Consider the following 15,838-nt stretch of genomic DNA (forward strand, 5'->3'; position numbering starts at 1 on the left):
CATTTGGAACTTGCCCAAGGGTAAGATTCCATTTGAACAACTCCAGGTGTCCCACTAAACCAAATTTACTCAATCCAGATGCTTGTGAATACCGTTGCATACGACGACTACACATCAATTGTGTTTTTAATGGACTTGCCACCTCGAGACGTCACTAAAATCCAGTCTATTTGTTTTTATTGCTATCACTCAGGCGTGTGATGAAAGGCGTATTAGCTTTTGTTGACTTTAATTGATTGCTATTGTTCAACGGCTTTGGCTTTTTGGCTGCCATGGTTATAAGCATAGCAATGCTTTAACAACAATAAAAAGAGTTGTGCCGCAATTCACATCAATTGGTTGACAATAACACCAAGGCCTTCGTAATTACTGTTCAGCGCTGCTCTATTGAAGACTCTATAGATCCAAACCTTACTGTGCAAGAAACTTAACCTACGATGAAGACTCTGACTTGGTCGGAGCACCGTCTGATAGAAGCGATCACTTCATCGCGCATTTATCAGACAAGGCAACTTCTAGAGACAGGAACCTCGGCTGAATTTCAAGACAAGGAAGGATTGACTCCATTGCTCAGAGCTTTAAGGTTGGGAGATGAAAAGCATCGCACAAGAACTAGCTTGGTCAAGTTGTTATTGCAGTATGGAGCAGACGTAAATTCTACTGACCCCGAGGGCAGACACGCACTCGCATATACCTGCCTCACGCAAAAACTAGACCTCGTGCGGCTTCTTATAAACACCTCAGTACATAATCTGGATTTTAATAAGCAAGATTTAGACGGGAACACTCCTCTGTTGCACGCCGTTAAAGTGGGAAACCTCGAGATCGTTCGCGTTCTTTTAGAGAGCCTCAACAGGTTTCAGATTAGTGTAGACGTAAGGAATGCTGAAGACAGAACCCCATACCTAGAGGCGGTCAAGTTAGGAAGGGAAGAATGCGCTCAAATACTACGAGATGAAGGCAATGCCTCCATGAATATCCAAGTCAATCCTTTCTTGGACTTCGCGAGTGGAGAGAGGGTGGTTAAGCATGGAGAGGTGAGGAGTGCGGGGACAGACTCTATTCACAGCAAGGGTTCTTCACGGGCAAAAAGCAGTCCTAAACACAGGAGTGCGAAGATCGAAAGATTACGGAAAACAAAAGAAGAAAAACAAAATCGATTATTGAAAAGAAAGGCTTCGCCCCCAAGTATCATAAAGGTGGAAAATCAAGAAGCAGATAAAAATCCAGAAAACGAAAATATAAATGGTGTTCATATAGTCAGAGATGAACTCCATGTCAAAGAGTGTGTAACAAAAGAATTAGAGAACAAGCCTTTAGAATTAGCCGAGATAGCTTCTCCTTCACCTCAGCATCTCTCAGTATCTGTGTCCCCCGGTGGTGACGTGCTGAGCTCAATTGACACCCTGATAATTGGGCCCGAAGGCGACACGCCGATACCTCGGTCCTCGAGGATTAGCAGGCCTCGAACTGCGGCGCGTATACACAGCACCAGGCACGAGTTCCCAGGAAGAACATTTCTAACCTCGGCATTCTCACAACAGTGCGATACCAACCGCGATTCGCCACTTGCTAGACTACCGTGGTCGCGACACTACCGGGCCAAAACCGCACCTAATAGAACCCTAGAGTCGCACAGGGAAGCCAACAGGAGGTCCAGTATTAAATCAAATGGTCTGTCCGATGTCCGGGTCAGTCTTTACACTCAATCCCCCGAACACACGCGGACACGTCGAACCAAGGATAAATTAGATTGTAATGATTGCATGGACGATAATTTTAGCTGGTATTCCCATTTCAGTGTAAATACGTCTCCTTCAGTCGCTTGTATTCACAAGATGATGGCGTTATACGCAGAACAACACTGCCCGGAATCCTCGTATCGCCTCGGCTACAAATTTGTGCCTACCGAACATTTCCCGCCTTCCTGTCCGACTCCCGAAAGCGAAATCGAAGGTCCGGCGACAGACGGCCGAAGCTCTTCGGGTAGCACAGTCAAGTCACTCCATATGTCGTCGGCTACTCCTAGTGGCCGCAGTAGGAAGTTCTCGACTATTTCTCGCAGTGTGACTCCCTTTTTGTCATCAAGGAAGTTAGGATCTGCGGCGAAAGGCAAGGCCGGGAGAACTTGAAAGGATTTACCGAAGCTTTTCTTCCCCAAGACGGCCCCCTATTTCCCTTTTTTTGTAAGGGTGTGCTGCTAGGAAACTGTAGCTTCCAATAAGACTAATAAGTCCTTAAGATCGTTTGAACTTTTCAAGCTATAGGCGTATTATTTGAAAAGAAACTATTGGTCCTAAATAAAAAAACGGTATATTTTCATTATTCTTATTACGAGTATCGCTTTGAACATTATCTAGCCTACTTGTTGGCTTTGATAGTTTTTTCGGCACGAAAACCCCACGGCCACCATCTTGGATAACGCGCTCCGCAGGATTACTGCACGAGCAGTAATCCAATTTCGGTTAAAAATGCGCGCTCTTCAAAGCAAAGATGGATTTTACCTCACTTTACCCTAAAAAAAAAAACATACATTTTACCTCGACTACACATCTCGCTCCCTCTTTGAACTGAACTGATAGAACATGTGCTTTTTTTGTTGCTATAATTCCTTTAGCCTCCTCCGCAAGCTTTTAAAAACATTAGCAGAATTTTCCCGCCTCATTCTTGGTCTCCCTTCTTCCGTTTTTCAAACGGAAATCCATCCTTTCTTAAAGCCGCATTGTCACAGTTTACTTCCGGTCGATTACGTAACAATCTCCGATGATGTTTAATGGGAAACGCGAAAAATATTTCAAAATATTAAAAGCAGTGTGTTTATTGGCAGTTTTTTTGAGGATGTGATTGATAATTTAGAGCGGATGGCCTGTTTAATATCTCGGATTTTAATATATTCTTTTGTCTTTTAACGGTTGAGGTTTTCGTCGGACCTCCGGAAATAAACTGGTGATAATGCGGCTTTAAGATAACCTGGGAGAGTGGTTTTCAAAATCCCGTGCAACAAAATGTAAGTGTAATAATAGTCAAGCCAGAACAAAAGAGAACAATGACATTACAGTGTATTAGTACTAAATAGTATTTGACAGGTTTTTGAAAACCACTCTAATCGGATACTAGTAAGACGTTTGCGCATTTCAATCTATCGTAGTAAGTCCGTGTTGCGCTGTCTGTTCGGCTTCTGTTTGTTTTGCTGCCTACCAACCAAGAGAGGAGGACTCAGGGCGTCATTTCTCAGCTACAAGCAGTATAATTTAGCCAAAAAACGCAATAGAAACGAAAGAAATATGGGAGTTGCGCCGAGAGATCGCGTGACTGTTTGGATGCCAAATTAGCGCGCGCTCAGGCTTTTAGCAGCAAAATAACAGCAACAAAAAGCAATTCATTTTTCAGAAAGGGTTTAGTTTCATTTATAGCCAAATTCGTTGTTGCCCGACCCCCCAGAATCGAACATTCCTTTCTTCGTTTGGAAATAGCGCGTAGTCAATCAAACCAAACAATCAAAACCAGACAAACAGCCCCCAAAGCTTGTGTCTGACTACGCGCTATTCCCCAAACGAGACAAAGATTTTGGATTTGCCGATGTCGCGCAACAACGAATTTGGTTGTAAGGGTTTTATTTTTTGGTCGTTCTCTGGTGTGGTGGGCGCAGTCATTTTTTATTTTTTTGTTTGATTTTTTTTTTAGTTTGTAACCTAGAAAGATCACGTGATCTCTTAGCGCAAGTCGCCTATTGAAGGCTCTGTTTTAAATCGGCGCTAGGCCTCACCAGCCCGCGGGTATGGTCATGGGATGGTCAAACACGTCCGCGACGTCACTTTCCAAAGAGACAGCTTCTTTGCACCGAATTCTGCTATAAAATACCCGAGATTACTCGAAAACGCAGAAATAATAAGCACTACATTTACCAGGAACACTCCTTAATTTTGTTATTCAGTTTCCCACAGACCAGCCATCAAGACGAATGCAAAAAAGCAATGCTTATTAATACGACACTCTAAACTACAATTTAAATTTAAAATTTGGCAATAAAATAAAATTTTACGCATTGTTGAATACGGTTTACTTCACGCTTTTTCAACAATTGTTTCACGTACAGAATATCAAACTTCAAAACTCTTGGATCTTCGCCGCAGAATGCCATAAATACCTCTTTCAGAGATTCAAATCTCATGAATAACAAAAGAATTACCAAATAAAATCGAGAACCAGTTGCCTTTAAATCCCTTAGGCTTCTGGCTGACTGCAACCAGCCTGATTTGAACCCTAATATTTGGTGTCATAATGCCTTACAAAATAATTGAGCGGTTTTATGCGCCACAAACAACATCTCAGCTGGGAATCGCACCCAGTCCTCACGACCACGCGGTCGCGCATGCTCTATTACACCACTGAGGTTTTGGGTTGTTTTGTTGCAAGGAAAAAAGCCGCCGGGTTGGATAAGTTACGGTGCTACAGAGATAAAATTGGTGCCAAAATATTTATGTCTAAAATTGACTGTAATAAAATTAAACAATTTGAAAATATCCAACCAGGGTAAAAACCTCGCAATTTAGTCCAGTTCGAGTCTGGTACAAAGTTAAGCCAAATGAAATAATAGTATGATAACAAAGTCAAATCAATCAATCGCCAAACGAGGAAATTTCAATAATGAATAGGGGGGGACTAAGTGTTTTTAAGTGCTTCACTAGCTACCTAGATGACAGATATTCGAAAACAAACTGTGCGCTCTAGGTTAGTACACAGTGAGGGGAGTCAAACCCCACCCGCTATTAGAAAACCAAAATGCATAAAGACAAATTGAAGTAGAACAGGACACGCCCTGACACGCAAGGCACTGAAATACAAAGACAAATCAAGTTCGTGTTTTTAAACCCCCGAGACACTGATAGAACAGGGCCAGTGTTCCTGAAACCCTACAGATAAATCAAAGTCATTAGAATGCGTGCTAATGAAATTTCAAGGCAAATCAAGTTTAGTAGAAAGTGTAATAATGGAATCCCAGAGGGTTGTCCAATACACCAACAAAATACCAGTGGTACAAGTGGTGGGGCCTTGTTACCCAGTGGTGTTTTGCATATAATTAAGGGCACTTAGAAAATACACACAGGCATTCTTCATTGAAGCCACTGGGCTATCCACTGGCACCATTGGTACAAGTGGTGCTACAATGGGTCACCACTCGTACAAGTGGTGTTTTGCATATGATTAAGGGCACTTAGTAGAATAGGACATTCCTGAAACCCCAAGATAAATCAATGTGATTAGATTAGGGTGCTACGGCAATACAAAGACAAATCATGGTTAGTAGAAGTGTAATCCTGAAACCACAAGACACATCAAAGTTAGTAGAAAATGACATTCCTTGAGCCCCAAAATTGTTCAAGATAAGTAGAACAGGACATTCCTGAAACCCCAAGATAAATCAAAGTTAGTAGAAAATGACATTTTTGGAACCCCAAAATTATTCAAGATTAGTAGAACAGGACATTCCTGAAACCCCAAAATTATTCAAGATTAGTAGAACAGGACATTTCTGAAACCCCAAGATAAATCAAAGTTAGGACATCCCTGAAAGCCCAAGATAGATCAAAGTAAGTAGAACAGGAAGGTCCTGAAACCCCAAAATTATTCAAGATTAGTAGAACAGGACATTCCTGAAACCCCAAGAAAAATCAAAGCTTAGTAGAACAGGACATTCCTGAATCCCCCAGATAAATCAATGTGCTTAGATTATTATTCAAGATTAGTAGAACAGGACATTCCTGAAACCCCAAGAAAAATCAAAGCTTAGTAGAACATGACATTCCTGAAACCCCAAAATTTTCAAGATTAGTAGAACAGGACATTCCTGAAACCCCAAGATAAATCAAAGTTAGTAGAACAGGGTGGTCCTGAAACCCCAAATTTATTCAAGATTAGTAGAACAGGGTGGTCCTGAAACCCCAAAATTGTTCAAGATTAGTAGAACAGGGCATTCCTAAAACCCCAAGAAAAATCAAAGCTTAGTAGAACATGACATTCCTGAAACCCCAAGATAAATCAAAGTTAGTAGAACAGGAAGGTCCTGAAACCCCAAAATTATTCAAGATTAGTAGAACAGGACATTCCTGAAACCCCAAGAAAAATCAAAGTTAGTAGAACAGGGTGGTCCCGAAACCCCAAATTTATTCAGGATTGGTAGAACAGGACATTCCTGAAACCCCAAGATAAATCAATGTGATTAGATTAGGGTGCTACGGCAATACAAAGACAAATCATGGTTAGTAGAATAGTGTAATCCTGAAACCACAAGACAAATTAAAGTTAGTAGAAAATGACATTCCTTGAGCCCCCAAATTGTTCAAGATAAGTAGAACAGGACATTCCTGAAACCCCAAGATAAATCAAAGTTAGTAGAAAATGACATTTTTGGAACCCCAAAATTATTCAAGATTAGTAGAACAGGACATTCCTGAAACCCCAAAATTATTCAAGATTAGTAGAACAGGACATTCCTGAAACCCCAAGATAAATCAAAGTTAGTAGAACAGGGTGGTCCTGAAACCCCAAATTTATTCAAGATTAGTAGAACAGGAAGGTCCTGAAACCCCAAAATTATTCAAGATTAGTAGAACAGGACATTCCTGAAACCCCAAGAAAAATCAAAGCTTAGTAGAACAGGACATTCCTGAAACCCCAAGATAAATCAAAGTTAGTAGAACAGGAAGGTCCTGAAACCCCAAAATTATTCAAGATTAGTAGAACAGGACATTCCTGAAACCCCAAGAAAAATCAAAGCTTAGTAGAACAGGAAATTCCTGAATCCTCAAGATAAATCAAAGTTAGTAGAACAGGACATTCCTGAATCCCCAAGATAAATCAAAGTTAGTAGAACAGGATGTTTCTAAAACTCCTAAATAAATCAAAGTAAGTGGAACCAGGGTGGCCCTAAAACCCCAAAGACAAATCAAGGCTAGTAGCAGAGGCTGTACCTAAATACCGAAATAAATTAAAGTTTTAAAAAAGTGTATTCCTGAAACCCCAATACAAATTAAAGTTAGTAGGGCAATGTGTTCCTAAAAACCAAAGACAGATAAAGGTTAATAAAAACTGGCATTCCTAAAACCTTAAAGATAAACGAAGGTTAGTGAAACAACGTGTTCCAAAAATCCAAGACGAATCAAGGTTAGTAGCACAGAATGTTCCTGAAACCCCCAAATAAATCAAAGTAGTGGAACAAGAGTGTCCCTGAAACCCCAAAGACAAATCAAGGTTAGTTAGAAGAGGCTGTACCTAAATACCGAAATAAATTAAGGTTTTAGAACAGTATATTCCTGACACCCCAAGACAAATTAATGTCAGTAGAAAATGACATTCCTGGAATCCCAAAATTAATCAAGATTAGTAGAACAAATTATTCCTGAAACCACAAGACAAATCAAGATTAGTAGAAGAGGGTGTTCCTGAAACCCTGAGACAAATTAAGGTTAGTAGAAAATGGCATTCCTGGGATCCCAAGATGAATAAAGGTTTGTAGGACATGACATTCCTGAGAACACCAAGAGAAATCAGAATGGGGCGTTACTGAAACCCAAAAACTAAGAACACAAATATTAGGACGTGGTTTTGACATCACAAGACAAGTAAGGTTAGTAGAACACAGTGCTCCTGGAACCTCAAATCTGACAGACGTTTCTGTGAGTACAATATGGTGTTCTTGATGCCCGTAGATAAAACAAGAAGAGCTTTTCCGACCTCAACGTCGATGATGCACTTCCGATGACATCAAGGCGGTTCAAAGAACAGGATTTCTGAAACTTAGGGCAAACAATATCGTCACTAATACTACCTACTTGATACTTGACGAGAAGCACAAAGAGAAGAAAGATGAATGGAAAAGGTTGGTGCCTTAGCTTGGTAGCGTACCACAAATTTATTGCTGAAGGCATTTACAGAAAGACAATATATTGACGATCTAGGACACTATAGCCCTTTCCTACCACATGCATGGAGTCATAAACCTTGTACCGGAAATTAGGTGATCACAAGGAATAATAAGAGAACTAGTTTTTACAGAAAGACAAGATTAACGAGGTACAGATTGATGGCATGTAAGTTGACAGAGCAAGTCCAAGATGCCAGATAGAGCGACCAGTGCAATAAAAAAGGTTTTCTAAAGCGCAAGCCGGAGGAAACAAGGACTTCAGTCGAGGTGATGTGACATGCCACAATTCCATTATAGATCACCAAAGAATACATGAAACTAAATGTACAACCCTCAAGAATAATACTCCATGAAGCTGCGCAAAATGGTACTTTCTATAAAGTACAGCATCGCTTACTATTACAGCTAACAATGATTCGCGTTCACTGGAGCTGAGTGAAATGAACACTAGTTGATAATTGATGTGTGCTCTATGCATTGTATTACATCCTGATGCGGGTCTGCCCGTCTATCGTATTCGTGACAATAATTACACGATGCGTAAGATGGTCTGCCCAGAATTGCCTTTCTCTTGATGATTTTAAGATGATGCCTTAATTGGGTTCGCCAGAGTCGCGGCTTAAATTTTCGTGATGATTTCCAGACGATGCGTTAGATGGAGTGCCCAGAATTGCGTCTTACAATTTTGTGACGATTAAGAGAGGATGTGTAATATGGTCAGCCCAGGGTTTTCTAACATTTCGTGATGATTTCCAAATATTACATTTTCAGGACGATTTCTAAAAGATGCGTGAGATGGTCTGCGCAGAATTGTGTCTTACTCTTCATGACGATTTCCAGACGATGCCTAAGATGGTGTGCGCTGAATTGCGTCTTACATCTTCATGACGATTTCTAGACGATGCACAAGATGGTTTGCGCGGAGCTGTGTCTTACATTTTTGTTTTGATTTCCAATTGACCCCTGAGATGGTCTGCCCGGAGCTGCACATTACATTTTCCCGATTTCCAGACGATGCATCAGATGGTCTGCGCAGAGTCGCGTCTTACATCTTGATGACTATTTCCAGACGGTGCGTGCGTACTGTGCGAAAAATAGGCGGTAAGCCAGTGTAGTGCGCGCGGTGCGACAAAGGAACAATTGCAACAATAGGAAATTAAAGCGGGGCGCGCTAAAGAAATCGTAATTATCTATGGAAAGGACAGTTTTTCGTTTATACCTAGGGTGGCTCTACAGCCAAGAGAGAAAATAATTCTATTCTCTTTCTAGATGCGAGAGTCATTGGAACCGTTGTGTAAAAAAACTTTACAAATAGACAAGTGGTGGACAGAGTCCTGGGAAGTTCAAATGCCTAGAAACTGGTTTGAGTCTACGGCGGTAGATTACATTATTGCGATGTTCACAAAAACGCGTGCAGAGCATTCGACCGGTTTCCGCGATGTAAACCATACCGCAAAGCTTACAAGAAATACAATAAATGAGATTGCTAGTGGTGCATGTGACAGAGTACGACTCTCTATTAGGTCCGATAATGCGGGTGGTAGGAATGTTGCAATTACAAGTGGTACATCTCTTCCTAGAGCACTTAAAAGTACCGGGCTCTAGATCATTGGGAGTCAAGGTGCTTCTGACAAGAGAGGTACGCAGATTCTTGTCACGGCGGAAAGAGAAAAGCGGCGGCTGAGGAGAGATAGCGGCCGTTTCAGGGTCATCTTGTAGAATATTAAGTTCCTAGAGACTAAGTGCTTAATGGCTAGGTTGGAGGAATGAAATGCGAGAGGAAAGGGGATTCTAACCGAATTTTTAGGTTGGAGGGTTGCAATGCAACAGAGCGATCATCGGAAAGAGCGCAATCGAGAGCGTTAGTGACAACATGTGTAGGATTACCACGGTCACTAAAGAATTAATACATTTTCTCAGATTGAGAGTGAAAGCCGAAGTCGGCCTTGCAAAGTCGGCGAAGTCTGAGAAACAGCGAATAAGAGATAGCAGTTTTAACATGTTGAGGATGAGGAAGAAAAACAGAAGATAACTGTGAGAGTCAGTGGGCTTGTAGTACACTGAAGTGGCTAGGTGATCATCCTTGATGGAAAGTGAAATATCCAGAATGGTGACCCAGGTCTCAGATATTTCTCAAGTGAAATCCAATGCAGGGTGAAAGATTTTGACGTAAGAGTTCGGGTCTCGGAGCAAGATGCTGCACCAATGCAATCGTCAATATAACGGCGATAGAAGAGTGATACGGGGCCGTCATATTTCTCAAAGATCTGTTCCTCGACATAACCGACGAAGAGGTTGGCGTAGGTCCCATCTTAGTCCCCATGGCAACACCGTTGACTTGCTTGTAGAAGTCACCTGAGAAGGAGAAACAGTCCCCATGGCAACACCGTTGACTTGCTTGTAGAAGTCAACTGAGAAGGAGAAACAGTCCCCATGGCAACACCGTTGACTTGCTTGTAGAAGTCAACTGAGAAGGAGAAACAGTCCCCATGGCAACACCGTTGACTTGCTTGTAGAAGTCAACTGAGAAGGAGAAACAGTCCCCATGGCAACACCGTTGACTTGCTTGTAGAAGTCACCTGAGAAGGAGAAACAGTCCCCATGGCAACACCGTTGACTTGCTTGTAGAAGTCAACTGAGAAGGAGAAACAGTCCCCATGGCAACACCGTTGACTTGCTTGTAGAAGTCAACTGAGAAGGAGAAACAGTCCCCATGGCAACACCGTTGACTTGCTTGTAGAAGTCAACTGAGAAGGAGAAACAGTCCCCATGGCAACACCGTTGACTTGCTTGTAGAAGTCAACTGAGAAGGAGAAACAGTCCCCATGGCAACACCGTTGACTTGCTTGTAGAAGTCAACTGAGAAGGAGAAACAGTCCCCATGGCAACACCGTTGACTTGCTTGTAGAAGTCAACTGAGAAGGAGAAACAGTCCCCATGGCAACACCGTTGACTTGCTTGTAGAAGTCAACTGAGAAGGAGAAACAGTCCCCATGGCAACACCGTTGACTTGCTTGTAGAAGTCAACTGAGAAGGAGAAACAGTCCCCATGGCAACACCGTTGACTTGCTTGTAGAAGTCAACTGAGAAGGAGAAACAGTCCCCATGGCAACACCGTTGACTTGCTTGTAGAAGTCACCTGAGAAGGAGAAACAGTCCCCATGGCAACACCGTTGACTTGCTTGTAGAAGTCAACTGAGAAGGAGAAACTAACCTTAGTAAAGTGGCAGTGCTTGGATGGAGTATACTCCTACGATCGAAAAAGTTTTCAAGGGCTTCAAGGCCCTCGCCTTGGGAATGACGGTGTACAGAGATTTCACGCCCATGGTGAAAATAAACTTACTGGCAGGAGAAAACGAGAAGTTGCTAAAGATGTTGAGAGCCCTTTGTTAGTGTCCTTGATGTAAGAAGGTAGAGATTGAACGAAGGGTGCCATTTGCTGGTCAAAATAACTAGAAATGAGCTCAGTAGGACAGTTACAGGCAGATACAATAGGACGACCAGGGTTGTTTGCCTTGTGGATTTTAGGCAGAAAGTAGATATTAGAAGTCTTAGGAGTGCGGACAATAAGAGAGGAAGCTGTAGCAGGCAGCTCAATTGCTTGAATGAGCTCTTTAACAATGTTAGAGACCTGAGTCTGAAAAGAGGAGGTGAGGTCTTTATCAACCTTGCAGTAGCCGCAAAGTTTCTTCTTTGTAGGAGGCATCTTTATGATGCAATGCGAGGGTCTGCGCGGAGTCGCGTCTTACATCTTGATGACGATTTCCAGACGATGCATAACATGGTCTGCGCGGAGTCGCGTCTTACATCTTCATGACGATTTCCAGACGATGCATAAGATGGTCTGCGCGGAGTTGCGTCTTACATCTGCGTGCGATTTCCTGACAATGCATAAGATGGTCTGAGCGGATTGCGTCTTACATCTTCATGACGATTTCCAGACGAAGCGTAAGATGGACTGCGCGGAGTTTCGTCTCACATCTTCATCACGATTTCCAGACGAAGCGTAAGATGGACTGCGCGGATTTGCGTCTTACATTTTTATGAAGATTTCAAGACGATGCGTAGGATGGTCTGCGCGGATTTGCGTCTTACATCTTCATGAAGATTTTTAGATGATGCGTAAGATAGTCTGCGCGGAATTGCGTCTTACATCTTCATGACAATTTCCAGACGATGCGTTAGATAGTCTGCGTGGAGTTGCGTGCGTCTTACATCTTGCTGACGATTTCCACACGATGCGTAAGATGGTCTGCGCGGAGTCGGGTCTTACATCTTGGCGATTTCCAGACGATGCCTAAGATGGTCTGCGCAGAATTGCCTATCCTCAAAGTCTTGAGTTGCGTCTAAGATTTTTGTAATAATTTCCACATGGGCCTGAAACGAAATTTAATCAAAACAGGGGCGGATCTAAGGGGCGGCCGAGGGGCCCCCCTATTTTCAGACATTTGGCTTAACAATACCAAGAAATATAAGGAAATATACGGAAGAACAATGAGTCTGCCCCCCCCCCCGCCCCATTCTTGAAACTTTTGCTTCGCCCCCCCCCCCTTTTTTAAACTTCTGGTTCCGCCCCTGCAATAGCCAGTTAAACAAAATCCCCTTTGCCGTGATACTCACTGCGCGGTAAATAATGCTTAGCGGGATCCTTGGATAAATTCGGGAAAGTAACAAGACCTGGAAATCCTGCAACAAAATGAGAAAATAGGGACTTAAAGATGAGACAACGGCGACGGCTAGAATTGCGTGGCAAAAAATTCCAATCAAGTTTCAATGAAAATGCAAAAACTTTATGTCCAGAAACAGACATGAATTAGGTGATGACTCAGTTGTATCAATAGTGAACAGTAAGGCTGAGTTACAATTCAAACGTACACGTTCTCGCCATAACGTACAACTTGAATTTATACGTCGTGGTTCGGCGGACAGCGGTTGAAATCTATCAGACAAAATACATTTTCACGTGCGGCCTTTTCCGAATCAATTCCATTGTTTTCAACCGTCGCCGCACTCGTTGCCGTCTTCGGATCTTAAAGTCCCTATTAATCAAAACGTCGCTTACCCTGGGTAGGCTCTGAGCTTCGCTCAAAACGTTTTCGCCGCAAAGCTCGAAGCCTCTAGTACCCAGAGTGAAGATCGCTACGAGGTGCGTTAACATTTTCGTGACGATTTCCAGACTATGCGAAAGATTTTCTGCGCTAAGATGTGAAGATTTCCACATGATGCATCATACTTAAGATGGTCTACTAGTTGCGTCTTTTTAGATTTTTGTAGCAACTTCCACACGATACAGAAGATAGAGGCCTGAAACAAAACAGAATCAAAAGTCAGCTAAATAACAAATTTTTGTCATCATACTAACTACTCATCAAATAATATAATCCTTGGATGAATTCAGAAATGTTACAAGACCTGGAAAACCTGCAAAAAAAAGAGAAAATAATTAGTAGCACGCGAAAACGAAACCATAGCACACAGAGAATATTTCATAAATAGTCAGTAACTATTTTATGAGAAATACGTTGTGAACTAGGCTTTAAGGTTTAGTGGCATCTGAAATTTGAATAAAGGTGTTAGTATAGTCGTTCGGAAGAACGATGAAAAGAGGTTTTCAGGATATGGTTGAAACAATCACGCGTTTACTTTACAGGACCTGAAACGAAAGAAAGAGTTGTTAGTAGAATACGGAAAAAAAGCCCCAGCACCCAGAGCATATTTCACACCTACAGCATGCCGTTTTTGTGAAATATTATCTGTGAACCGGGCTCGTTGTTAAGATTTTATCCTGAAATGTAAGGCGGTAGTTATAGAATCCTGTAACCAAAAGTAAGTCAAAGAATCCTGCAACAAAAAGTTAGTTATAGACTGCTGAATCAAAACGCCAGTAATAGAATCCTGCAACAAAAGTGATGGTTAGTGGGGAAAATAACTACACTGCACCGCAATTTCATTTACATTCTTTTATTCATTACCAATAGTTTTACAATGCCGATTTACAGAATAAAGACTGAGATAAATAATAAAGAAAATCCTCCTGCAATAAAGAAACGTTAGTAAAGAACTCCAAAATGTGTGCGTGACTAGTAAAGGGGGGGTTAAGGGAATAACCAGGCTACACCATACATGTTCATTTTCTTTTATTAATTTCAAAAATCTATCTTTACAAAAACATCACCCTGCAACATAAAACTGGTAAATAAAAAAGTCCTAATGTTTGCGGTTGTATGCAGTCTTGAAATTCAAAATGAAAAAAAGATATTCCCGAAGGTTCGTTTAATCGCGAAAAGACCAAGAAACAGAGAGAGATCGACAAGGCAAACGAAAGCGAAAAACATTTCCCCGAAAACTAGAAACACGCGAAGAAAAAAGAAAGGTTCCAACATCACTGCAAACGAAGAAATAGTTTTAATATATCTTCAAATAACATCTAAACTACATAATAATTGCCAAATATTTATCCTAGAAGCCCGTCACACCTAGAAAATACCTATATTGTGTTCAGTGTAGTGCATTCCTCTGAAAAGGAGCCAGCCGCTTCTCTTGTCACGACCGATCTGCAAGAAACGCCTACTTGCCCTAGATTCCTTGAGGGAATGGTCGAGCGAGGAAACGTCTCTTACCACGGGAAAAAAAAGAGCCAAAACGCCGAAAATGTTGTCAGAAAGCCGAAAAGAGTCGGTGTCAGGAACGCTATCGATTGCACAACTAAAATCTAAACTTAACTCTATAGTGAAGCTTTATATTAAAGTTATAGCATAGCGTTATGCCAACCCTGGAAAGAGCACCCAAAGCTAACCCTCGGGGTCAATTTTAGAGAAAAATGAGCCAAACTAAGCCTACAGAACAATTTTGGGAGCTCTTTTTTTTATATGCTAATTGGCCACACCCAGCCATGAACAGGTAGCGCTCCTGCTCAGGCGACTTACCTTCTCCCAAAACCTAGCTATACCCAAGTGAGACATCAAACAACACTTAAGAGAAGGGGCCTACAAGGGGTGCTACGGTGGGAGGGGTGGGGGTGGGAGAGGGGGAGGGGAGGGGAAGGGTAAAGGAGGAGGTGAGCTAAGCTGAGGGGAAGGAGTGGCTAACATACCTCCAAGAGAGTGAATCCTCCATCGTAGCGCCAGTAATGTAACTAGACTAACAAAATCTTAATGTTTCCAAAAAATTAAGTGACAGGCTTCATCTAGAATCTTCCCATTCCCTTTACCCATCCCACAGGCACTGGATTTGAACTCTCTCTGGCCTTCCTAATGGCTAAGTTTTGGACAATAGAGAGCTCTATCTTGGTTTAAACTAAATGATAATAACTATAGACACCAGTAATATAGTTATTATCATTATAATTATATCTTCATGAATATACTGTGTTATGATCATAACTATAATAATTATGATACTACAGCTATTTGACTTTTTATAAAAATACTATCAGTCAATCTATATGATTACATGTAGTTGTTTATAATCATACAGTTTTCTGCTTTATAGTTTCAAACTATGATATATAACTCTCTAGCTATATGGCAATGATATAATTAGAGAAATGACCTTATAACTTAGTATTTGCCTATTTCCCCTTTTAGCATTCCATTCGAGTAAGAATGCGTGCATCCCTTTGCCTAACACTGACTACAGTAGAAATAAAATCAGAGTTTCATAACAGCCTCAGCAAGCATGATTTCAAAATTACATGTCAAACTTTCTGCCAATTAGATGCACCTTAGTATCATAACATCAAAATAAATTTAGAATAAATCTTTTTAGGGACCTGTTAGGGCTGTACTCTGAAGAAAAACTCACAGTTGACTTGTGAATGGTCTTGCAGCTTGTTTCAAGTGAATGCAAATAAACGTAGTTCATGGCTACATTCACACATTTATTTCTTATCTTCAGAACATCTCTTCTTCTTCA

The 15,838-nt window shown here is 41.5% G+C and overlaps 1 protein-coding gene across 1 annotated transcript; it reads left to right on the forward strand.

Moving 5' to 3' along the window:
* Positions 1–9: 9 nt before the first annotated feature.
* LOC116611624 lies at positions 10–2,322 on the forward strand. Its single transcript, XM_032372014.2, has one exon. The coding sequence runs from the start codon at positions 438–440 to the stop codon at positions 2,130–2,132; it is 1,695 nt and encodes a 564-aa protein (XP_032227905.1). The 5' UTR covers positions 10–437; the 3' UTR covers positions 2,133–2,322.
* The last annotated feature ends 13,516 nt before the right edge of the window (positions 2,323–15,838 follow it).

Source organism: Nematostella vectensis, chromosome 6, assembly GCF_932526225.1.
Source record: "Nematostella vectensis chromosome 6, jaNemVect1.1, whole genome shotgun sequence".
NCBI lineage: Eukaryota > Metazoa > Cnidaria > Anthozoa > Actiniaria > Edwardsiidae > Nematostella > Nematostella vectensis.